The sequence below is a fragment of the Gorilla gorilla genome, chromosome 10 (genome assembly GCF_029281585.2).
Source record: "Gorilla gorilla gorilla isolate KB3781 chromosome 10, NHGRI_mGorGor1-v2.1_pri, whole genome shotgun sequence".
NCBI lineage: Eukaryota > Metazoa > Chordata > Mammalia > Primates > Hominidae > Gorilla > Gorilla gorilla.
The window spans coordinates 16466788-16492150 of NC_073234.2; the positions used below are offsets into that span (position 1 = coordinate 16466788).

The 25363-nt window shown below is 37.1% G+C and overlaps 1 protein-coding gene across 33 annotated transcripts in view; it reads left to right on the plus strand.

Moving 5' to 3' along the window:
- WNK1 (WNK lysine deficient protein kinase 1) overlaps window positions 1-25363 on the plus strand; it is a 158802-nt gene that overhangs the window by 93040 nt on the left and 40399 nt on the right. For 17 of the 33 annotated variants that reach the window (XM_055357484.2, XM_055357488.2, XM_055357487.2 and 14 more), the window contains exons 5-9: window positions 11459-11547; window positions 13470-13689; window positions 15291-15621; window positions 16359-16546; window positions 22166-23404. In XM_055357484.2, coding sequence (XP_055213459.1) covers window positions 11459-11547; window positions 13470-13689; window positions 15291-15621; window positions 16359-16546; window positions 22166-23404 — 2067 coding nt within the window. The remainder of the gene's footprint in view (window positions 1-11458; window positions 11548-13469; window positions 13690-15290; window positions 15622-16358; window positions 16547-22165; window positions 23405-25363) is intronic. The other 16 variants (XM_019038386.4, XM_019038397.4, XM_019038400.4 and 13 more) reach the window with 1 other exon arrangement.

The window sequence follows — 25363 nt, forward strand, 5'->3', positions numbered from 1 at the left end:
AGTACCTAATAGGTATCACCATTATCATCAACATCATTATTATTAATACATATTTAGTAGTGAAATAAGGTGTCTCTTTTTATGTTATTTTAACCAGTGACATTCAGCAAATTGCATTAATTTAAATGTGCTTCGTAAGTGTCACATAAAATCAAGCTTTAAATGGGAGAACAAGCTAACATTTATTTGTAATCTTCTCGATCACCTTGCAAAGTGCTTTACATATACTGTTTTAATCTTTTATATCATGATAAGTAGATAATGTCTTCATTTCACAGGTAAGAAAATAGACTCAGAGTTTAAGCATTTTGCCTAAGGACATGCAGGAGAAATAATAGTAGTCAGAAACCAAGGTTCTGTTAACATGATACTAATACAAACATTAACATTATTTTCCTTTACCTCTTTTTTGTTTTGTTTTTAACCTGTTTTCTAGACCGCAAGGAAAACTGAGGGTAAAAAGTTTAGGAGATGTGAGTAACAAAAGTCTGGTACTGCAGTTTTGAGCTCTGAGTAAAGGTTCATTCCCCCTGTTTAACAGAGAAAAACTTATTAATTGTATGCTATACTTGTAGTCTTGACCCAGTTATCATGAAAATCTATGCCACTGATAATGAGAAGATCCAAGTAAAAGTAGGAATATATTTAGCACAACTTTGGTGTGCTTTTAAAATAATAAAAACCGTAGCAAGCAATGATATCAACTTTTTATATGAAGGATAGTGCGTTTGAACTGGAGCAGTACACAAGCTTTCATGTATTCAGAGAGTAACGAGCCTTGGGGAATCATGAGTAAGTTAATTTCTTTGATAGAGCTAGCTTGATTTGGTAGGGAGTTCGAAGAGGCTTGTTTTCCAATGGGATCATAAGGTATGTTCAAATTCCTGTAAACTAATGGTTCATAACTGTAAGAATCTGGCTGAATCCAGCCCTATAACAACCAAGTTAGAAATAATGGGGATTTTTAATTACTTTGTTTGTGTAATTTGACTTTGTCACTGATTCCATTAGCTTTTGGATTGCAAGGTTTGAACATTTTGTCTGGGAAAAAACAGAACTAAAGCCATTAGGGTAAAATTCCTTTTAGTTTTTATATAACAGATTGCAATTCACCCTACCTTTTTACTGAAACAAGTGAGACTGATTCCTGATTAGATGGTGTTTGAAAAGTTGAAGGAAACTTTGTATTTATTTCTTTAGCAGCTAGAATTTGTTGTGCTATCAGTGAAAATCTACTGGAATTAGCTGAACTGGTTCCTTAATAAATTTTGTTTCTATGTCCATCCAGCAAATTTAGGTTATAATTGTAAAAGAAAAGTTCCAGTACTGGGGGGCTATATCTTAGCAACATTTTGCATGATTTTCAGAAGCATTTCATTATTCTACTGTGATTTGATTAAGATTAAAGGTGGTAGCATTCTCAGTGTTTTAGGTACTAAATAATAATTCTTAAATCATTATTTCAGAATTCCTCAAAAAAGCTGACCTTACTTACCTACCCTGAATATTGATCTGTAATTCACAAGGCAGTAGACTACAGAATAAAAACAAAGGATATAGAAAGATTGTTTTCCATATTTAAATACAGCAGTACTGAGTTTTCTGATATACTGTAAATAACCTAAATGCTAAAGGATTCATATAGATACTTTGTAATTGCTACTTTCTCTAATGGATCATATGTATATATGATTTGAGGTATACCTTGAAAGAAGCATAAGACTCAGTTGACTGAAAAAAGGGGGCAGAATAGGAAAAGTATTCTTGTTGGTAGAAGTGTTCACTAAAGTATTCAGTGAACAAGTAACCAGTTTGACTGAACTTACTTTGGGGAGATTGGGTAAAGATGTGGGTGGAAGTTAGATTATGATTTTCACACCACTTTTAAAAGCACAATAACATGGACCAGAAATAACATTAAACTAGATGCTGGAAAATCTGGATTCTAGTTTTTGTTTTACCATTGATTCGTCCCGTACTTAACTGGAGTATAAATTATATTTATCTTCTAGGTGGTGAAGGTGGTGCAGTGTATCTAGCAGATTGCCTGATAGCTGTTAGACTAGATGAGACACTCCATAGTCAACTAGTTGAATTAATGGATTAATTCTCTTTTTTTTTTTTTTTTTGAGATATAGTCTCACTCTGTCGTCAGGCTGGAGTGCAGTGGCATGATCTTGGCTCACTGCAACCTCCGCCTCCCAGGTTTAAGTGATAACTCCTGACTCAGCCTCCGGAATAGCTGGGACTACAGGCATGTGCCAACATGCCCAGCTAATGTTTGTGTTTTTAGTAGAGACGGGGTTTCACCATGTTGGCTAGGATGGTCTTTCTTGACCTCCTCGTGATCTGCCAGCTTCGGCCCCCCAAAGTGTTGGGATTACAGGCGTGAGCCACCACGCCTGGCTGGCTAATGGATTAATTCTAACTTTGACATAGAATTAACATTTCTGTCATTTGAACAAGGAAGGACTCTTAATCTGGTTCATTCTAGATCTGTGATCCTGTGATCATTTAGTAGGTGTGGAGAACTATTAACCGTTCTTGAGCAGTGTGATTATGAGTTAAATGATACCAGATGATTGGAAATGGTTAAATGTCAGATGCTTAAATGGAGTCAGATGGTTGGAGCTAGCCACAATGTAAAACACAAATTGGAGATGAAGAGAATGGAAATATGAGGCCCATCTTAAATTGGACTAGGCTTAAAGAGATGAGGTATTAGAAATCAGAACTTTGATGGTTACTTTTGTAATACAAAAACAATGACTTGTGAGGCAGCGAAGAAGCCAGTAAAAACCTTTTTTTTTTTTTTTTTTTTTTTTTGCTTGGTCAGAGATCTTTGGCTGTTGGAGAAGAGTAAGAATACTAGTCACAAAACCATTTCCCAGTTGTTTTTAACTTTATCTTTGTGTTAAGAGCCCATAGAGAATAATAGTAGTACTTAAATATTGTGGGGGAAGAAGCATCCAATGATGACTAAGGTTTCTTCTCTGGACTATGGAAATAATGACACGATTGAAAGAAATAGGGGAAATCCAGAGAAAGGCACTGACTTTGAGAGAAAGAGGAATAAGTTTAGATATGTAAACTGTTATCTGTGAATGGTATTTTTGTTGTATATATTGAAAACTCTTATTTTGATTTATAGAAAAGGTTGCTCTTTATAGAATCTAGATATTTGTGCCTACATCATACCTTTGCCTCCTCAAGCCCCAAAAGCCCCCTCAGTTTGGTTTATTTGTTGCCTAATAGAGTTTTAAAACTACCCACATCTTTATATCTGATGGACCTTTGAGGCAGGACATGCAGCACTTGTTTTCTAGCTCTTTCATTTAGCCAAGCATGGTCCTACACAGGCTTGCTCATACAGTTAAGTTAGAGGTAGGCTGCACTTTTGCAGCACACATTGCTGCATTTCTGAGCAATACCTGACATCCTAGGCTACTTAGTAGTAACAAATTGTGTTGAGCCAGAGATTAGTGGTAGTTGCTTTGAGATAGCTTGTTAGAATTAGTAGCATTTCTAACCTTTAGATGTATTACTTCCAAACAGCTTCCAAGCCATTATCTTATGTACTGTTGGTAATTGAAGCCTTAGCATTCACTGTCTTGATCAGGATTCAAGCTTACAAAATTACAAGGGAGAGAGGACTTTAATCTGTTACCCATTACAACAAAGCAATGAGCAATGCTGTTTCTACAATCTTTGTTAATGCCCTGAAGAAAAACTTTCCCTTAATCACTAAAATTAAAGTAGTTTTTATTTGGGTCTATGAGATCTTCCTGGCAAATGGAATGTCTTAATTTTGAGACTTTTATAGGAGGGAGAAGAAGAGGCAAAAAATTTGTACCACTTGTGTACATAAATACTGTTGATTTTTTTTTATTATACTTTAAGTTTTAGGGTACATGTGCACAACATGCAGGTTAGTTACATATGTATACATGTGCCATGTTGGTGTGCTGCACCCATTAACTCATCATTTAACATTAGGTATATCTCCTAATGCTATCCCTCCCCCCTACCCCCACCCCACAACAGGCCCCGGTGTGTGATGTTCCCCTTCCTGTGTCCATGTGTTCTCATTGTTCAATTCCCACCTATGAGTGAGAACATGTGGTGTTTGGTTTTTTGTCCTTGCGATAGTTTGCTGAGAATGATGGTTTCCAGCTTCATCCATGTCCCTACAAAGGACATGAACTCATCCTTTTTTATGGCTGCATAGTATTCCATGGTGTATATGTGCCACATTTTCTTAATCCAGTCTATCATTGTTGGACATTTGGATTAGTTCCAAGTCTTTGCTATTGTGAATACTGCCACAATAAACATACATGTGCATGTGTCTTTATAGCAGCATGATTTATAATCCTTTGGGTATATACCCAGTAATGGGATGGCTGGGTCAAATGGTATTTCTAGTTCTAGATCCCTGAGGAATCGCCACACTGACTTCCACAATGGTTGAACTAGTTTACAGTCCCTCCAACAGTGTAAAAGTGTTCCTATTTCTCCACATCCTGTCCAGCATCTGTTGTTTCCTGACTTTTTAATGATCGCCATTCTAACTGGTGTAAGATGGTATCTCATTGTGGTTTTGATTTGCATTTCTCTGATGGCCAGTGATGATGAGCATTTTTTCATGTGTCTTTTAGCTGCATAAATGTCTTCTTTTGAGAAGTGTCTGTTCATAACCTTTGCCCACTTTTTGATGGGGTTGTTTGATTTTTTTTCTTGTAAATTTGTTTGAGTTCATTGTAGATTCTGGATATTAGCCCTTTGTCAGATGAGTAGATTGCAAAAATTTTCTCCCATTCTGTAGGTTGCCTGTTCACTCTGATGGTAGTTTCTTTTGCTGTGCAGAAGCTCTTTAGTTTAATTAGATCCCATTTGTCAATTTTGGCTTTTGTTGCCATTGCTTTTGGTGTTTTAGACATGAAGTCCTTACCCATGCCTATGTCCTGAATGGTACCGCCTAGGTTTTCTTCTAGGGTTTTTATGGTTTTAGGTCTAACATTTAAGTCTTTAATCCATCTTGAATTAATTTTTGTATAAGGTGTAAGGAAGGGATCCAGTTTCAGCTTTCTACATATGGCTAGCCAGTTTTCCCAGCACCATTTATTAGATAGGGAATCCTTTCCCTATTTCTTGTTTTTGTCAGGTTTGTCAAAGATCAGATGGTTGTAGATATGTGGTGTTATTTCTGAGGGCTCTGTTCTGTTCCTTTGGTCTATATCTCTGCTTTGGTACCAGTACCATGCTGTTTTGGTTACTGTAGCCTTGTAGTAATACTGTTGATTTTTAAAAAATGTTCTGTGAAAGAGTAGTAAAGTAGTCTACCTTAATATCACTGCCTTTTAAATTAGGTGAACAGAGGAACTATTATCTCCACTTTAAAAACGAATTTAAGGGATATGGTCCAGGTCATGCAAACATAGTATGTGATGGATTGAACTGAGAACCCAGCCCCAGTATTGTGATTCCCTGTCCAGTGTTCGTTTGGCTACATATTCTGAGTTTACACTTTGTTCATTGAACTCAATCCCTTTTTTCTTTTAAAGTACACTTTCAAAATGATTGGAGGAAGGGAGTGTTTTTGGTAAGTGGGTTTCTAGTGTACATAGAGTTAAGCATCCAAGAAAGGTTTTGATAGGTCCAGGAGATAGAAACTGTGCGCAAAGTAGGTGGAGCATTGAGCAAGTAAAAATCCCATTTTGCTTGTCCAGGATCTATTACTGTTGGCAGAGAAGCGGAAGGAATATTAACAGAATAGTTTTCCTGCTGTTGGGCATGCAGTTTTGTCCATCTAGAATAAATCTGTTGTTGGCTGAGTAGAGCAAATTCCTGTCTGAGAGTTGGGGAAGCATGGCTAGTGTTAAACAAGAAACTGTGTTTCAGTCTGACTTTGATGTCTGCCTTCCTTATGCTGTGGGTTGATGTACGTCAGAGACATTTTTTCCTTCATTTTCCTCCAATAAGAAATCTGTTTTGCCTTTTCTGATGGATATTAAAAAGAAAGATTTTTGCTCAGTATTTGTCATCATAAATTCTCATTGCTGCTGCTGCCCTCAAAAGGATTGTATAAATGAGGTAGGTAAGAATTTCCAGTATATGTAACAGTTTATATTGTAGCCTTTTTGGTGATATTGGTAGAAAGTTTCCAATATTGAAATTGTTAACTTTCAGTTAAAGTATTGAAATTGTTAACTTGAGAATGCTTTAAAAATATTTAGAGTTCTATAATTTAGTGAATTTATGGTGTATTCTGTGTGAGGAGGGGGTAGGCTTTTGTTAATTCTGGATGGTTAGGGAAAAGTTTACCTTTATTAAGAGTTAATGTTAATGTTACGCTACCACATTTGAAGCATAAGCTTTTAAGAAGCAAGTGCTGACAATTTTTAGGATCTGAAAGATTGAGTCAGAGAATTCTGTATTATGACTCACTTTTATTTTTCTAGCAGATTAGTTGGCAAAACATAGTATATAGAATTCAAATGAGAAGTCAGCCTATAAAATGTGCATATGTTTTTGTGGGGTTTTTTTAGTTCAAATAATACAACATAAAATTTGATAAACATTTGTCTTATATCGGACTCTCAATGTGCTATTATAGAGTTACAGTTGTTCATTTTTTGTACCCCATTTAAAATTGTGCAGAAGTGGCCTTTGTGTTTTGTAACGAGTGTACAGTAGATATTCAAGAAATACTTATATTTAATGAAGAAAAATAAGCTACTGTCCCATGTCAAAAAACATATGACACTACTGCCTAAAGATAACTCTTGCGAATTAGAAAAGTAAGAGAAAAATATCTGTAGAGCCAGTGAGTTGTTGGCTCTGGAGGAGTGGAATGAGAGGGCTCTATGTCCTTAACAAACTCTAGTTTTGTTCTGTGTAAGATAGTAACCCAATTTATCTAGCTTAGTTCTTTTTTCTTCTTTTATCATGAAAACATCTTGTTATCATTACTTTGTTCTGTCTGGTGCTTAAAATCGTGTTTAAGAATAATCTAGTTCACCTTTCAAAAATTATCAGTTATAAAAATTACATTGAGTTCTCATGTCTTAAGAACGAGAAACCTATATTTTAAAAGCTGTAATTTTGTATTTATTTTAAACAGCTTTCTATTACATGTCCCAGATGACTTTTCTGTGGGTCACTTTTAGGATCGGTGAGGTTTCATAATCATTCCATGTACACATTTACTTTTAATATACAATACCTGTATATGCTTGCTTCTTAAATGATTCAGAATACCTCAGCTAGGTATTTTAATAATCCTGGCTTATTGATGGTTGCTGACTGGTAAAATTCCTTGTTATATTTTTCAGTATTTAAGTGGGTAGCATTAAGCAGTCTTAATCTTTTAATACCAGCTACTGGACTGGTAAGGTGTGTCTCAGTTTTATTGGCTAACTTGGCACCTATGGTACATTTTTTAAGGCAGTAGTAGTATCTAAATATGTGGTATAGCATTGGTATGGAATTTTCTATACAAAACTCTTGGCTATAGGTTGAAAAAGCAGCATAACCTACCAAATTTAAGGTTGTATTATGCACAGTTATTGGTTTTGCTATATCTTAATATCTTTTGCTCAGTAAGTATTCCTATTTGTAAAGTCATGAATTCATATATGTTTGCAGGGATAGGATTAACAAGAGGATTATTATTAAGGATAATCAAGGATGAAAGCAGGTTCAAGAAAAGATTTTCCTTCCTTTATTATCTTTGGTGATTGCCTTTATACTCAGAGGTAGCCTTGGGTCAGCAAACTTAATACTTCAAAGAGCTTTGAACCCAGATACGACATTTGAATTCAGTTGGACAGGTGTTATCATTATTGGCTAGACAGGAAACCTGAAGCTCAGAACTACTTCTACTTGTCCAGTTCACAGTGAATGTCTTTTATTGTTAAATGTTTTTGTCCTTTCAATGTGCCTATGCTAGATTAAAACAGAAGAATCAGTATACATTTGCTTTGTTAAATTAATACATAGTTTTATTGCCAGTAGGCTACATACATTCCCCTGAAATGTATGTGCTTATGGAAGAAGGAACTTTTTTTTTGAGACAGGGTCTCACTGTGTCACCCAGGCTAGAGTGCAGTGGCACGATCATGGCTCACTGCAGCCTTTACCTCCCGGGCTGAAATGATCCTCTGGCCCAGCCTCCTGAGTAGGTGGACTACAGGCGTATGTGCTACCACACCCCACTAGTTTTTTGTCTCTTTGGAGAGACAGGGTCTTGCTTTGTGCCCATGCTGGTCTCAAACAGCTGGGCTCAAACGATCCTCCTGCCTCAGCCTCCCAAAGTGCTGGGACTACAGGTTTGAGCCACCGCACCTGGCCCTAGACTTTTAAAATGCCAACAAAATAATCAGAAGGGCCAATTGTGTTAGCTCATGCCAGTAATCCCAGCACTTTGGGAGGCCAAGGTAGGAGGATTGGTTGAGCCCAGCAGTTCAAGATTAGCCTGGGCAACATAGCAAGACTTTGTTTCTCCAAAAAGGCAAAAAATTAGCTGGGCATGGTGGCACACACTTGTAGTCCCAGCTACTTGGGAGGCTGAGGCAGGAGGAGTTTGAGGCTGCAGTAAGCCACAATCCCACCACTGCACTCCAGCCTGGGCAACAGAGCAAGAACTTATCATTATCTTTTTTTTTTTTTTTTTTTGAGACAGAGGTTTGCTCAGTCACCCAGGCTGGAGTGCAGTGGCACTATCTGGGCTCACTGCAACCTCTGCCTCCTGGGTTCAAGCGATTCTCCTGCCTCAGCCTCCCAAGTAGCTGGGATTACAGGCACCCACCATCATGCCCAGCTAATTTTTGTAGAGACGGGGTTTCACCATGTTGGCCAGGCTGTCTTGCACTCCTGACCTCAGGTGATCCACCTGCCTCGGCCTCCCAAAGTGCTGGGATTATAGGTGTGAGCCACCATGCCTGGCCAAGAACTTATCTTTACAAAAAGAAAGTTTATGCAGTTTTTATATGTTTATTGTAGAAAACTAAAACCAAATGTAAACCAAAATACAGTTGTTCCTCCCTGTCTGGGGAGTTGGTTCCAGGACCCCACACTCCTGTGGATACCAAAATTTGAAGATGCTCAAGTTCCAGAAATATAAAATGACCCATAGTATTTACATGTAAAAATTATTTATAATAGCTAATACACCGTGAGTGCTATGTAAGCAGTTGTTATACTGTATTGTTTAGATAATAATGACAGGGAAAATCCTGTATGTGTTCAGTACAGATACAGTTTTCTCTTTTGAATTTTCAATATACAGTTCATTGAATCCACAGATGTGGAAACCATGAATAAGGAGGGCCAACTGTACTCAGTTTTTCTACTATCAGAGAATTTTTAGTGTGTGGCATTCATTTTTTTCTTGCATTTCCTATTTTCATAAGTCTTAAGTTTGAAATACCAGCTTGCTCAATTAAAGCAGCCTTTTGCTTCAGCAGCATTATTTTGTTTTCACTAGAATTATATGAAGATAAAAACAAGCTGGGAAAAACTTAGGTGGAGTTGGAAAAATAAGATTGAGGAAAATACAGATAGTGATCTTTGTAGTCATTCTCATAAATGAAGCTTTTAAATACATGAATTTAACTTTAGGGTCAGCCCTGCTACACAGTTCCTTGCTGTGAAAAGTTAGCCCTGGGAGTAGAATTCTCCAAATTGGGTCTTCAGAATAATACAACGAGTAATTGAGCATTATCCAGCTTTGGATATAACTCTTGTACTTAAAAGACTTTAGAGCTTATCATTTTATGTATTTCATTTATTTCATTTAGATCTATGAGAGATTACATGCATTTCTGTGATTTATTAGTCACTAATTTTGTTTTACCATATCTGTCATTGACACTATAGATAATCAGAATTTATGTATATTTAATAACTTAACTTTTCTGACCACCCCACCCCAACTCCATTCCCTTTGTTTTATGTGTCTGTTGACTTACAGTGCCACTTGAACAGCATATCAGTGCTTCAACTCTTGATCCGTGTGGTGACTTAGATGAGGTCAGAATAGATGAGATCTTTTTCTCTTTCACCCCACCTCTTAGACAGTAGCATTTTGTTCTTACATCTTATGTATATTTTCCACACATTGCTGTTTTTATTTTTGTTTTGTTTTTTTTTTTTTTTAAAGATGGAGTCTTGCTCTGTCACCAGGCTGGAGTGCAGTGGCTTGATCTCAGCTCACTGCAACCTCTGCCTCCCAGGTTCAAGAGATTCTCTTGCCTCAGCGTCCCGAGTAGCTGGGACTACAGGCATGCGCCACCACGCCCATGTAATTTTTGTATTTTTAGTAGAGACGGGGTTTCACCATGTTGGCCAGGATGGTCTCGATCTCTTGACCTCGTGATCTGCCCACCTCAGCCTCCCCAAAGTGCTGGGATTACAGGTGTGAGCCACGGCGCCCAACCTGAAAATTTATTTTTAAAGAATTTATTGGCTGGGTATGGTGGCTCACGCCTGTAATCCCGGCACTTTGGGAGGCCGAGGAGGGCGGATCACCTGAGGTCAGGTGTTCGAGACCAGCCTGGCCAACATGGAGAAACCCCCATCCCATCTGTACTAAAAATACAAAAATTAGCTGGGCATGGTGGTATATACCTGTACTCCCGGCTACTCAGGAGGCTGAGGCAGGAGAATCACGTGAACCCAGGAGGCAGAAGTTGTAGTGAGCCAAGGTCACACCACTGCACTCCATACTGGGCAACAGAGCAAGACTCCATCTCGAGGAAAAAAAAAAAAAGAAAGAATTTATTTATACTTTATAAATATTCTAAACTATGACTGTGATGACTACTATGTAGTATCACATGTGATAGTGGTAATGAGCTTTCTTCTGAGATTAATTGCAGAGCTTGTCTTTCGTATGGGTCCAATATATTACTTTTCATTGTGTTTTATTTGTGCAGGACAATTTGCTCTTCAGTTATCATACCAAAACAATATAAATCCTCAACTCCTTTGAGTTTGTTAAAGATTACTATAATAATATAGTCCCTGCCAAACTAAGCATGTGAATTCATGCCCACACATGGGTTCAGTGTTCAAAATAGTTAAATGCTGTATTGATTGATGTGTTTAGGGAACAAGGTTGAACAAAAGATCTTCTAACCAATTAGAACATTCAGCTTTCTTTTTTAGGCAATAAATTCCTTTACTTGAAACACAGCAGAAGATATTAACATCTGCCTAAATTTTTTCATTGTCACATACGGAAGTAAGTGACCCCACTGTCACTGTTCCATGTTTTCTTGTGAAGAGCTAAGTTGTCACTACCCAACTGTGACACTGCATGACCAACTCCTGCAGGCAAGTCAGAAAAAAAGCCGGGATAGTAAGAAAGGAACCTAAAAGAACCTTAACTGGAAATTTAAAAAACAAAGTTCAAAGGCCCTACTTTTATTAATGTATTTCTGTTTATGGTTTTCAGGGGGTGAAGCCAGCCAGTTTTGACAAAGTAGCAATTCCTGAAGTGAAGGAAATTATTGAAGGATGCATACGACAAAACAAAGATGAAAGGTAAGTTGCCTCTTTTGATCTGGGTGATACTTGAACAAAACCTAAAAAGTAATGTGCTTTGAGTACAACACTCATTCTACGGTGTATTTAATATTTGTGATTGGTTTCTCTATTTGTGCCTGTAACATTTTTAAAGGTAGGGTTTTGTTCATTCTGGTTATTCAGATTTGATATACTGGAACACTGTAAAAATATGGTTTGGTAGAGTTTCAGTAAACCAGAACCACCATAAACATAGCTACATTCCATGAGAACTGCTTACTTAAAACATCAGCATGATTTATAAAACTCAAAAAAGAGTTTAATATCTAACACAGGAAATCTTTTGTTAGTCCTTTACCATTGAATTCTAAGTGGTGAAATAAAACTTTGGCTCTTTAAAGTCAGCTCAGCTATTACAGGTCTGATTTGCCGTCCTTACACCAGAATTGAAGAAGAGCAAAACTTCAAAATTCCTTGAGTAAAAAGAGAAGACTTCGCCCAGGGGTTGGAAAGAGATGTGGCTTAGTCATTTGTACTAACAGAGGACTTTTCTTAGAGGAGTGGCAAGTATCTGATCTGCCATATAGCTGATTCATTACCCGTTAGGCATGGCGAAGGTCCAGTGTCTGTTTTTGAAAAACAGTCTATCTTTGCCACCCCCTTCCATCCTCCAAAAAAGAAAAAGGAGACCAGCTAGTACAAATATAAATTGCAAATTGAGCATAATCTACCACTTGAAGAATGAGAGCTATCAGATATATCAACCGAATTAAAGAATTCCATCTTTTCACCTCTCCAGTCTCGTTCTTTTTATAACATCGTTATTTAGAAGAGCTTAACTTCATGGTTTTTAAGCCTTTATTAAGTAAAAATTTAGTTTGAGTTTTCATTTTTATATATGCTGGGTACTTAAATCTCTTTAAGAACTTTTTACTATAAACAAAGGAATGTTTGTTTCAACTCTTTTTTTTTTGGACACAGTCTTGTCACGTCGCCTAGGCTGGAGTACAGTGGCATAGTCTCAGCTTACTGCAACCTCTGCCTTCCAGGTTCAAGCAATTCTCCTGTCTCAGCCTCCTGAGTAGCTGGGACTACAGACGCACATCACCGCACCTGGCTAATTTTTGTATTTTTAGTAGAGACAGGGTTTCACCATATTGGTCAGGCGGGTTGCGGACTCCTGACCTGAGGTGAACCACCCACCTTGGCCTCCCAAAGTACTGGGATTACAGGTGTGAGCCACTGCGCCCAGCCTGTTTCAACTCTTGATGGAGCAGTTTATTAGATGATTGGCATATTGACACCATTTTATCTTAAGATTGTTTCACAATCAGGCTTCTGCTTGCCCAGTACACAAATTATTGAACAAGGAATTAAGAGAACTTACTGGTGTAAATAAAGCTTGCTGTGGTAGAAAGTACCAAACTAGAAACAAAAATATTTATTTTCTAGTTTCTGTTTCAGCATTTACAGCTTTTATAACTGTGAGCAAGATTCTCAACCTTTCTGGGCCTCCATTTCCTAATAATCAGGAGATGATATTGAATTGGGTGTTGGTCAGACAAGATCATAAATATGAAGATTTGTGTTACTTATAAAATGCTATATAAATGATCATGTGGTATTTTGAAGCTTTAATAGAGCCAATTGTGTTAGCTCACCATTACTAGTATACTATTACTAATGAGATCACTGGATTTAAAAATTATCACTATCAGCTCTTATTCATGAATGAGATTGTTATGATGTTTTATAACTTCAGAGTAAACCTCTGTAGGCACCCTTCAAATTCAGCAATGTAAAAATGAGTTATACTTTCCCCTGTATTTTTTCCCATTTTTTTCTTCTGTGAATAACAATAATTGGCCACATTTGAAAATTATTTTTTCAAACTAATGGTGTTTTATTTTTGTTCCTTTTCTTTTCCCTCTCTTTGGAAGATATTCCATCAAAGACCTTTTGAACCATGCCTTCTTCCAAGAGGAAACAGGAGTACGGGTAGAATTAGCAGAAGAAGACGATGGAGAAAAAATAGCCATAAAATTATGGCTACGTATTGAAGATATTAAGAAATTAAAGGGAAAATACAAAGATAATGAAGCTATTGAGTTTTCTTTTGATTTAGAGAGAGATGTCCCAGAAGATGTTGCACAAGAAATGGTAAATTGATATTAACTAGCCATTTTAAAATTGATTTAGACTTATATATATCAATACTATCATTAAGCAAAAAAGCAGTTGATGAAGTGCCGTGTGTGGCATATCCCATTGGCATAAAATTGTGATGGCCCTAAAAGTTATCTTTGATTAGTGGGATTTTCCTGTGTGTGTGTGTGTGTGTGTGTGTGTGTGTGTGTGTGTGTGTGTGTGCGCGTGTGTGCAGTTTTTTTTTTAAACTTCTTTGTATTGCTTTTATAATGGGTGTTAGATTTTATAGTCCTTTTTAAAAGTAATTTTTTTTTTTTTTTGGTGGAGAGAGAGACAGAGTCTTGCTCTGTCACCAGGCTGGAGTGCAGTGGCCTGATAATCATAGCTTACTGCAGCCTTAAACTCCTGAACTCAAGCAATCCTTCTGCCTTAGCCTGCTGAGAAGCTGGGACCATAGGGACGTGCCACCACACCTGACTAATTTTTGTATTTTTAGTATAGACAGGGTTTCACCATGTTGGCCAGGCTTGTCTCGAACTCCTTATCTCAAGTGATCATCTCACCTCAGCCTCCCAAAGTGCTGGGAGTACAGGTGTGAGCCACTTCGCCCGGCCAAAAGTTATTTTTGAGAAAATATGTAGATATATATATATACATAGGGATAGATAGATGAGATAGATAGGTAGAACTAGTAGAATGCATTCCGAAGTCATTTTGAAAAGTCTGTAAGATTGAGTGACTCCCAGTTTGTATAAGCATCATTCATTAAGAATGACAAGTTATGTTTCTACATATTGGTACATTAGCCTTTGATCAGTTATCTGGATGAACTCTATAAACAGACATAGGACCATGAATTGTTTTTACTTTGAAGAGAGTTTTCCTGATCAAGTACTAGTAGGAAGCCTTTGATGTATTATTATTTGAAGTATGTCTAAAAGATCACTCTTCCATAAGGAAACCCTTCCCCAAATTTATGCTTGCCATAGTGCCCCAAATAGCTGATTATTATGGAAAGATAACTCAGAATATCTCTACTCGGATTTATAAGAACCAGTCAAAAGTGGTAGTTGCCTCTGAGAAGAGATCAGGTATGAGTTACTTATGTTTAATTGTTAGCTGTTTGTATTGTCTGAGCTTTTTTGCTTTTTTGGAGGGGAGGAGCAGTGTTAAATCTTCATATTCGTACCACAGTTGTTTTACCAGATTAAGTAGTTGCCTTGTAAAAGAAAGTTAAATCAACACAGGTTAATGTTAGTGGTTACGTGTGAGGGGGAAATACAGTGAATAGAACAGAGTACCTTACTTGGTTTAGGAACTGAGGTTTTAGTTGCCCTATTGTTTCGTTGTTTGTTATAAGGAGTGAAGGTATACCTACCCTTCGAGTTTCTGCAAAAATGGTGGTACCCACCCCTCAAGTATCTACAAAGATGGTAGGGAAATGCATAATGCAGATTTTACAGTTCGGTTAAGGCCAGTCCTGAGAGAATTCTTTCTTCCTCCTCTTCTCTACTTTTTTTTACAATGCCTTTTTTTTTTTGGCAGGGGGTGGTGGTGGGGGGTGTTGTTTTCTTTCAATATACTACTGCTTAATTTACCCTTTTATTCTGTAGGTAGAGTCTGGGTATGTCTGTGAAGGTGATCACAAGACCATGGCTAAAGCTATCAAAGACAGAGTATCATTAATTAAGAGGAAACGAGAGCAGCGGCAGTTGGTACGGGAGGAGCAAGAAAAAAAAAAGCAGGAAGAGAGCAGTCTCAAACAGCAGGTAGAACAATCCAGTGCTTCCCAGACAGGAATCAAGCAGCTCCCTTCTGCTAGCACCGGCATACCTACTGCTTCTACCACTTCAGCTTCAGTTTCTACACAAGTAGAACCTGAAGAACCTGAGGCAGATCAACATCAACAACTACAGTACCAGCAACCCAGTATATCTGTGTTATGTACGTATCTTGGGAAGTGGACAGATAGGCTAATGATTCTCCTAATTGGTTTTTTTAGCTTCTTGTTATTTTGCACTGGCTTTTTGGTTTTGAATTATGAATCCTACTATTATACAAAATTTGAAATGGTTGTCGTCTAGCTTCTCTTTATTCTTATATCTGTGACTAGGAGAATAGAAGGATGGGGTGGTAAGGAAATGTGATTAGGATACAAAATAATTTTATAAGCTTCAACATCTTGGAGGTTTCAATTTGTAGATTTCTACTTTTCACAATTTATTTAAATAAAATAGAATTAATAATGAAGAATGAACAAGCTTGGCTACTAAAATTGAACCCATCAGTCTGGTTGAGCTCTTTTAGCAAAGCTGAATGGTATATAGACTAAAAACTAATGAGAACACTGGTTATTAATTTAATTACTTGTTTAATACTGAGAACCTCCTGGCCTCCATAACTAAGACTTTGAAAGTTGTGTCAAATTTAAGGCTTATAGTGTTTCATGCTGTTTCCCTTACTCCTCAGGTGGTAAGATTCTGTGATAGCCATATGGATTCCTCATTTAAATATAGAAATTACTGAATATGGCTACAATTCATTTTTTATTTAGTTCAAATCTGTGCAAGGAATAACTAGTTATCCCTAATATAATGGGTCTAAATATGAGAAATGTGAACCTCCATTTTGTGATTTGTCTTTCTCTCTCTCTTTTTTTTGGCGATTCATTTTTCCTTCAGCTGATGGGACGGTTGACAGTGGTCAGGGATCCTCTGTCTTCACAGAATCTCGAGTGAGCAGCCAACAGACAGTTTCATATGGTTCCCAACATGAACAGGCACATTCTACAGGCACAGTCCCAGGGCATATACCTTCTACTGTCCAAGCACAATCTCAGCCCCATGGGGTATATCCACCCTCAAGTGTGGTAAGTAAATGCTTAAGAGCATGTAATACTACAATGAGAGCCAATGGATAGTCTGCTAAATTAAAATTCTTTGTACAAACCAAGTAGCAGTATGAGTCTGAAGTAGAAAATATAAAATGCTGTATCTCTAAAGCCTTATTATAGAGTTAGAGTAGGATATAGACATTAATGTGTGGGCATTAGCTGAACTGCCTACATGAAGCAGCTATGTGCAAGATTTAGATTAGTCTGCATTTTTACTAAAGGTAATGCTCTCTTTAGCACTTAAGATGTTGAAACTATTCACAGCAACAAAAGCTGGACATACAAATGTTTTGCGGGTGGGGCAAGGAGAGTTTTTCAAAAGCTTGTTAAAATGATTACTAAGTATTTCCTGTAAGATTCCCTATTGTACAAAACACAGGTAAGACCTTCAAACCATTATAGAATGCTGCATGTGAGTACTCTAGATTGAGGGAATCCTTTATTTGAATGACTGTTGAATTTAGCGCTTGTGTTGAGTTAATCATCAGTTGCTGTGTGTGTTCCTGCCTTTTAAAGTCTGTGTTGGACACAAGTTCCTTCCCCAGTATATGTTCTTTTGCTTTTTCCCTTTAGTTGGTAACTGTTTTATTACTGATTTATTTTCAGAATCAACTTATAGAAATTATTTCCTGAAACATTTTATGCTCGTATACACATACACACACACACAATTATCCTATGTTTTACATTAGACACTCTTGTTTCTCATATAGAGAATGTTAAAGTAGATCATCAGAAATACCCCATTTCTTTTGTTGACCTCAGAGGAAAATAAAATACGTCATCTGCCTCTGAAAGGTATTAGAAAATAAGTAACTTGTCACTGTATAGCACTTGTTTAGTGAGATCTTTAAGCAGACAGATTTTCCCCTTCTCAGAAAGCTTTTAATCTAAACTTTGTGGAATTCTTGCTCTTCTTTAAATGAAAATCTTTCTCTGTTAAGAAAATACTTCTGCTTGTTCTGATTTTTTATCCTACAGCTTGGAATAAAAGATGTTCATTTGTTTCAGAGTCCGTTTAATCCTGCTTTGGCTAGGTCTCAAAATGAATGGCCACAGTAACACAAATAAAAAACAACTAATATACTAACTTTTTAAAACAATCTACTTTCTGTCTTTAAAATAATTAAGTGAGGGTAGAATAGAAGAACTTTATAAAGACTGCACAGAAAATATATTTCTGTGTTGACAAATATTACTTGTCAGCATTTCTTGCCAATTTCTACCTTTAATTGATTTTTTTCTGGATTATTATAACTAGATTTTGCTAAAACTTTTTTTTTTAATTTTCTCTTGTCTATACTCATCATGGGGGAGCATTAGGTCTCTATTTTAGAAAGCAAGTAGAATGACATGAAGATATTATTTGAGCCATTAATCTAGCTATATTTATTGATGCTCTAAAAGCAGACGTTCTTGCTTTTTAATGACAATATTCTATGGAGGTATTATGAAGAATTATTAAATATTGAGAATTTAAAAATTTGTCTAATTCTATTCTTGTCTCATTTCAGGAATGTGGCTTACAATAATATGGACAGATTATAAGTGAAATTTTAGAAATTAGAATAAAAGAAATAAGGCTAGAGAGAAATCAAAACAGGAATGAAACTAAATAATCATGTGATGATATGTAAATACTTGCTATTGGTGGGCCACAGATTTGGCCCAAAGCATTCTACACAGCCAAGTTTTGGAAATGAAAACTTAGTTTCATAGTTCACAACATCTAAAAAGAAAATATCAGTCTTATTCAAGGCAACCATTATAGTATTGATCATACTGCCTTATAGCTGTATTAAACCCTGTGCCTGAACATTTTTTTTAAGTTTTTTTTTTTTTTTTTTTTTTGACAGCGTCTCACTCTGTCTCCCAGGTGGGAATACAGTGGCGTGATCTTGGCTCACTGCAACTTTCACCTCCTGGGTTCAAGTGATTCTCCTGCCTCAGCCTCCCTAATAGCTAAGATTACAGGCACCCATCACCATGCCCAGCTAATTTTTGTATTTTTTTTAGTAGAGACACAGTTTCACCGTGTTGGCTAGGCTGGTCTTGAGCTCCTGACCTGAAGTGATCCACCTGCCTCGGCCTCCCAAAGTGCCAGGATTACAGGTGTGAGCCACGACGCCCGGCCTAAATTATTATTTAGAGATTCAGATTGAAGATATTCTCCCGTTGATTACTTTGTAAAAGTGCAAAATATTTCCTATATCCAGTTGTGAATTTCTTCTAGAAAGCTAAACTTTTTCCTAGTAGATCATGACTTTTTTACCTTTACAAATAAAGAGTGGCAAGTATAAGAAATACTGTGAGCCAACAACTTTCCATCTCATGTCTTCTAAAATAGAAATGAGAATCTTTTTCTGAGGTTTCCAGAGCTCTTGCAAAATAATCCAATCTTAAAATTCTCTGTATCTTTTAATGTACTTTGAACTAATAGAATTCATTCTTGTTGAATCTTAAGTTGGCCAAAGTTGCAAGCTAATATTCATTGTTTTCCCTGTCTGCACCCTTCAGTCAGTTGGTCATTCTTAAATTCATACACTTGTAACACTTGGTGTTATTTCAGAATATTTAGCATGATAACTGATCATTATCATGATCATTCATTAAAACAACCTGTACTTGACTGACAACGCAGAATAGTTGTGAATAGTTGTGATCTGTCAGATGTGCTATGTTGAGTTATAGCTCTCCTCAAAAAAAAACTGACTTTGTGGAATTGGGAGAGGATGGAACATTTCTTCATGCAACTATGCCCTGTTATCATTGTACTTTTGTTTATTTTGTTTTCAAAGTACTGTGTTTTTCATGTGTGTGTTTGTTTTCTGTTTAGCCTCGTCGTGGCCGTAGCATGTCGGTTTGTGTTCCCCATCTTTCTGCTGTTCCCTCTCTGTCCCGCATCTCTCCCAGTGCTCCTTCCACCCCGCCACCAGTGCTGTCTGCACCTCTTTCTCCTTCCCTCCTTCGGACTGCCCCTGAGGAAACTTTTGCCGAAAAGCTTTCTAAAGCATTGGAGAGTGTCCTGCCTATGCACTCTGCCTCTCAGCGCAAGCACCGACGCTCCAGCCTGCCTTCCCTCTTTGTCAGTACTGTATGTAACTGTAAACTTCTGACAAATGAACAATTATTACCAATGAATACATCCAGGCAACAAGAATTTTAATTAAAATTGAATAAAGAACAGGACTAAACTTGGTTATATTATGCTTCTAGGATACCAGTTATTCCTATAGGAAACTTTTTTGTAATAAGGCTTTAAGGGGGAATAAAAAGCAAGGAGGTAATGAGAGAGAATACCTATAATGTCCTTGGCACATACCAGCATGTGTCCAATAAAATTTACCTTTTATTATATCTTCCTGTTTCCTATCGACATAAAAATTCTTTCATTTTCATATTCTAGTTTTAAAAGCATTAATTTTAAAGTTATTGCCTTAATCAAAAGCAAATTTTATCAAACATTACCCAAACATTTTTTCTCCTCACTTTATTCTAAGGAGACACTAATAAAACTGGATGAGTCCTTTTTTTTTTTTTAATGACCTTAGTCAGCAAAGAATAACCTTGGAGTGAACATTTATTTTAATTTAATCATTTATGTAAGATGATGTATCAGCAAACCAAAGAACTACGTAATGTTCCCCCATGGAAGTATTTTTTCCTTAGGTTTCAACCTAAGGTGGGACTGTAGCTCTAATGAATGCATTAGATGCATATATAGTATGTATGACTTTCTTTGGCTCCATTAATGTTTATAAAAGATCTGTCTTATAAAATTATTTTAAGCATGTGGGTCCTTGCTGCTGCTTTTCCAAATAAAGAATATAGTTAACTTTCTGAACTAGCAACCCCAGAATTTTCAGATTTTTACTTAGGAGAATGAAGAACTGTACAGTGTTATGGCTTTGAGACATACCATGAGTAAATAACAATAAAATGAGCATTCTGACTGAAAATAGAAATCCTCTTTTAGCTATTGTGAACAGTTGATCTACTTTGCCAGCTCGATAAGGATCTTCCCTATGGAAGAATGAAACTGAATTCTTTTAAAAAGGGGAGGCTGTGATAGTGAATTCTTACTATTATTTACTTATTTATTTATGTTTTGGAGATGGAATCTCGCTCTGTCGCCAGGCTGGAGTGCAGTGGCACGATCTCGACTCACGGCAACCTCCGCCTGCTGGGTTCAAGTGATTCTCCTGCCTCAGCCTCCCGAGTAGCTAGGACTACAGGCGCATGCCACCACACCCAGCTAATTTTTGTATTTTAGTAGAGATGGGTTTCACCATGTTTGGCCAGGATGGTCTCGATCTCCTGACCTTGTGATCCACCCCCTTCAGCCTCCCACAGTGCTGGGATTACAGGCGTGAGCCACCGCGCCCAGCGGGTAGTGAATTATTATAGTGTATATTGTTTGCATTTGGCAAGCTGTGTTCCTAAATTTAGTCTTAAATCTAGAACTGCTTCTAGAATAAAAAGTGCTATCAAATAAAATTGGCTGTCATTTATATTACCCTTTTCAGTTGATTAGAACACCAGGATGTCAGAATCAGAAAATTCATGGTTACGGCCGGGCGCAGTGGCTCACGCCTGTAATCCTAGCACTTTGGGAGGCCGAAGTGAGCAGATCACCTGAGGTCAGGAGTTCGAGACCAGCCTGGCCAACATGGCGAAATGTGTCTCTACTAAAAATACAAAAATTAGCTGGGTGCGGTGGCGCACGCGTATAGTCCCAGCTACTTGGGAGGCTGAGGCAGGAGAATCCCTTGAACCCAGGAGGCGGAGGTTGCAGTAAGCCAAGATTGTCACTGCACTCCAGCCTGGGCGAAAGAGGAAGACTCCATCTCAAAAAAAAGAAAAAAGAAATTTCATGGTTATGCAACTCTTATTTATGATCAGAAAAATGGACATTTTGTGATTTAACTCTGTAACATGTTTCATGTAGTAAAAATATAATAAAACTATTAATCATCTAGTTTGGGAGAGAGAGGAGAAAGACATTACTGTCACTAGTCAAATTATATATCTTTTACTATCCACCAAAAATCTCTTCTGATTTCTGGTTAGAAGGCATGCTATTAATTGATAAGAAAATAAAACTGAAGGCCTCTAACATATCACAGGGTAATAAGAATATAGGGAAAGTTAGTTCAATAGTTTAAATTAAAGCACACTTCTTACAGTATAGAACTAGTCGGGCTTTTATGCCTTGTTTTAGTTCCTACTCTTCCTTTAACTCTTTTTTTGTTGATGTAATTTACATTAATGCTTAAGAGTGAACTTTTTAAGTGTGGGTAAAAACGAAATAAGTACTTACAAAGTTTAATTCTTCCATTTCCTTTGAGAGAGGAAAGTTATGGAAAAGCAGCTCTTTTCTAAAGCAAAGAGCCCACAGATTGATTTCATTGGCCCTGGATGTATTTAATGGGTTTTTACTATGCACATAATTTCCAGAAGCATTGTTATTTATTTATTAATTATAAATTTAGTGTAACCATTTCATAGGGTTACACAGAACTACCCAGTTGTGCATGTCTGATGTAATTTCACATATGAATGTATGAATTACTTGTCTTATTCATGTTGATACAGCCTCAGTCCATGGCGCATCCGTGTGGGGGGACCCCAACATACCCAGAATCACAGATATTTTTCCCAACTATTCATGAACGTCCAGTTTCTTTTTCACCACCTCCCACCTGCCCACCGAAAGTAGCCATTTCCCAGCGGCGTAAGAGCACCTCCTTCCTGGAAGCCCAAACTCACCACTTCCAACCCCTGCTGAGGACTGTTGGCCAAAGTCTTCTTCCACCTGGTGGCAGCCCAACTAACTGGACACCAGAGGCCGTAGTTATGTTGGGTACTACAGCCAGTAGAGTAACTGGAGAGTCATGTGAGATACAGGTCCATCCTATGTTTGAACCATCTCAAGTTTACAGTGACTATAGACCTGGACTAGTACTTCCAGAAGAAGCTCACTATTTTATTCCTCAGGAAGCAGTGTATGTAGCTGGGGTACATTACCAGGCCCGGGTGGCAGAACAGTATGAGGGCATTCCATACAACTCATCAGTACTGTCAAGTCCTATGAAACAGATACCTGAACAGAAGCCAGTACAAGGGGGCCCTACTTCAAGTTCTGTCTTTGAATTTCCATCTGGACAGGCTTTCCTGGTAGGACACCTTCAGAATCTAAGATTAGATTCTGGATTGAGTCTGGGATCTCCCCTCTCTAGTATTTCTGCACCTATCAGTACAGATGCTACACGTTTGAAATTTCACCCTGTCTTTGTTCCTCATTCTGCGCCTGCTGTGTTAACTCATAACAATGAGAGCAGAAGCAACTGTGTATTTGAATTTCATGTTCACACACCAAGCTCCTCTTCAGGAGAAGGAGGTGGAATTTTACCTCAGCGTGTTTACCGAAATCGGCAGGTTGCAGTGGACTTGAATCAAGAAGAACTGCCTCCTCAATCAGTTGGATTACATGGCTACTTGCAGCCTGTGACTGAAGAAAAGCATAATTACCATGCCCCAGAATTGACCGTTTCTGTGGTAGAGCCTATCGGACAGAACTGGCCAATAGGAAGCCCAGAATATTCCAGTGATTCCTCACAAATCACTTCTTCAGACCCCAGTGATTTTCAGTCACCTCCCCCTACAGGGGGAGCAGCTGCACCTTTTGGCTCTGACGTCTCAATGCCCTTTATCCATCTGCCTCAGACAGTGTTACAAGAATCCCCACTTTTCTTCTGTTTCCCCCAAGGAACCACATCTCAGCAGGTCTTAACTGCCTCATTTTCTTCAGGAGGATCTGCACTTCATCCACAGGTTATAGGAAAACTTCCACAATTATTTTAAACTACCCTACTTTGCACCATAACATTTAAATTTTCTATTCCTCATTTCCCTGAATCATGGATTTTGGAGAAATATTGTTTAATTTTATCAGTAGAGTTTCCCCATCTTTGGGGGGTTGTGAACTACATATATGTATTTAAAAACAAAATATGAGAGAAGCTACCTGATTTACCTATTATATGTGAAAACCAGTGGAAAAAACACAAAAACTAGAATTTTAGTCATTCATCGCAATCACGACTTCTATCCTATGCACGTTATTTTCAACCAGTAGTGAAAATGCAAGTGTATGTAATGTATGGTTGACCCAGCATTATTTAGGAATACAAATCTTAAGTATTACTTTCTTCCTCCAAACAAGTTTTTAAAAAATAGGATAAATTTTTTTTCTATAAAATATAAAACATGGAAAATAGGGAATGCTGTTTTTGGAGTAATATTAATAATACACAGAATTTTCATTAGTGTCGAAGGATCTAAAAAGACAAAGTATATCATGGGAATAAAAAAAGATAGAAAAGGAAACAGTTTAGGAATTTGCCTTAACAAATGAAAATGCCTTTTTAAAATGGCATCAGTCAAGCAAGTTGCTGTGTATTATTATATGTCCAAATAAAATGCTAATTCATAAAATTAAGGACTGATTCTAATTTTTAGCAACTAGCAATCTAGTGAGTGGTGGGCTTTTTTTTTTGTTATAAGAATTTGATATGTTGCAAGCTAAGGAACAGTAGACATCTTAGGCCTTGTATTTTCCTCAACAAATTTAATTTTAGTTATTTATGTGTATGAGCATATACACACTTAGCAAATAAAGACAATGTAATGAATGTAATAGAATTCAAAAGTACAGTCAGTGTTTACTGTTTCATATATTCATTTGGTATATTTTATCAAATGTGTACATCTTATAAAATCTACATAGAAGACTATGCAGTTATATATTGAAGACATTTGGATATCCTACATAAAGTACTATGTGTTGTTCTTCCTACTTTCTTCCTATGTTCTTCCCTCATCAGGAGCATAAACAGCTCCCAAAATGTGCACAAATTATCAATTATTTAGCGCTGTACTAAGACACAAAAAGATCCAGAAGCTTGACAGCTATACATGGGCATGCAGTATATTCACATCAGTATTCAAGTTGCAGCCCCTATTATAAATATTAATGTATTGCCAGTAATTATCCTTTAGACTTTCCAAAGTAAAAAATACCAGGTAGTTAATTTATAGACATACTACAGAAGGAATCGATACTTATAATAGTTAAGCTGCAGTGGAATGTGATATTATATCCATGTAAGCTTTAAGGAACCCCTTGTAAACTGAAATGGAATGACAAAAGTGGTAGCCTTTTCATTTCGTTAACATACCTATATATAGTCCTGCATCATTTCTCACTTTCTAGTGAGAAACACTGTAGTTGGGGTTTCTCAGACTCAACACTGTTGACATCTGAGGTTGGATAAGTCTTTGTTGTGGTGGGCTGTTCTATGTATTGTAGGCTATTTAGAACATCCTTGGTTTATACCTCCTAAATACTAGTAGCAGCAATCTCCCTCAGTTGTGACAACCAGAAATGTCTCCACATATTGCCAAATACCCCCCTGGGGGTGGCAGGATTGCTTCTGGATAGCAATGATCGCCCTAGGTACTTAGCAGTTGATGATAACAGATTTTTGGATACTTTTGATAAAAGTCATTGTGGCACTACAAGAAGTATTACCAAATTAGCATTACCAAATACCTTTCTTTAATTCTTCAGATAAATTTCAGATTGATAGTATTAATACTTTGTTCCTGATTATTGTATTTCTAATAACAAATTTTATTATGAATCTGACTATTCTAGCCAGCTAAAATTACAGCCTGAGCAGCATTGACAGCTTAGGTTTTCACTGTCAGTGGGTTTTGCATGGGTTGGGA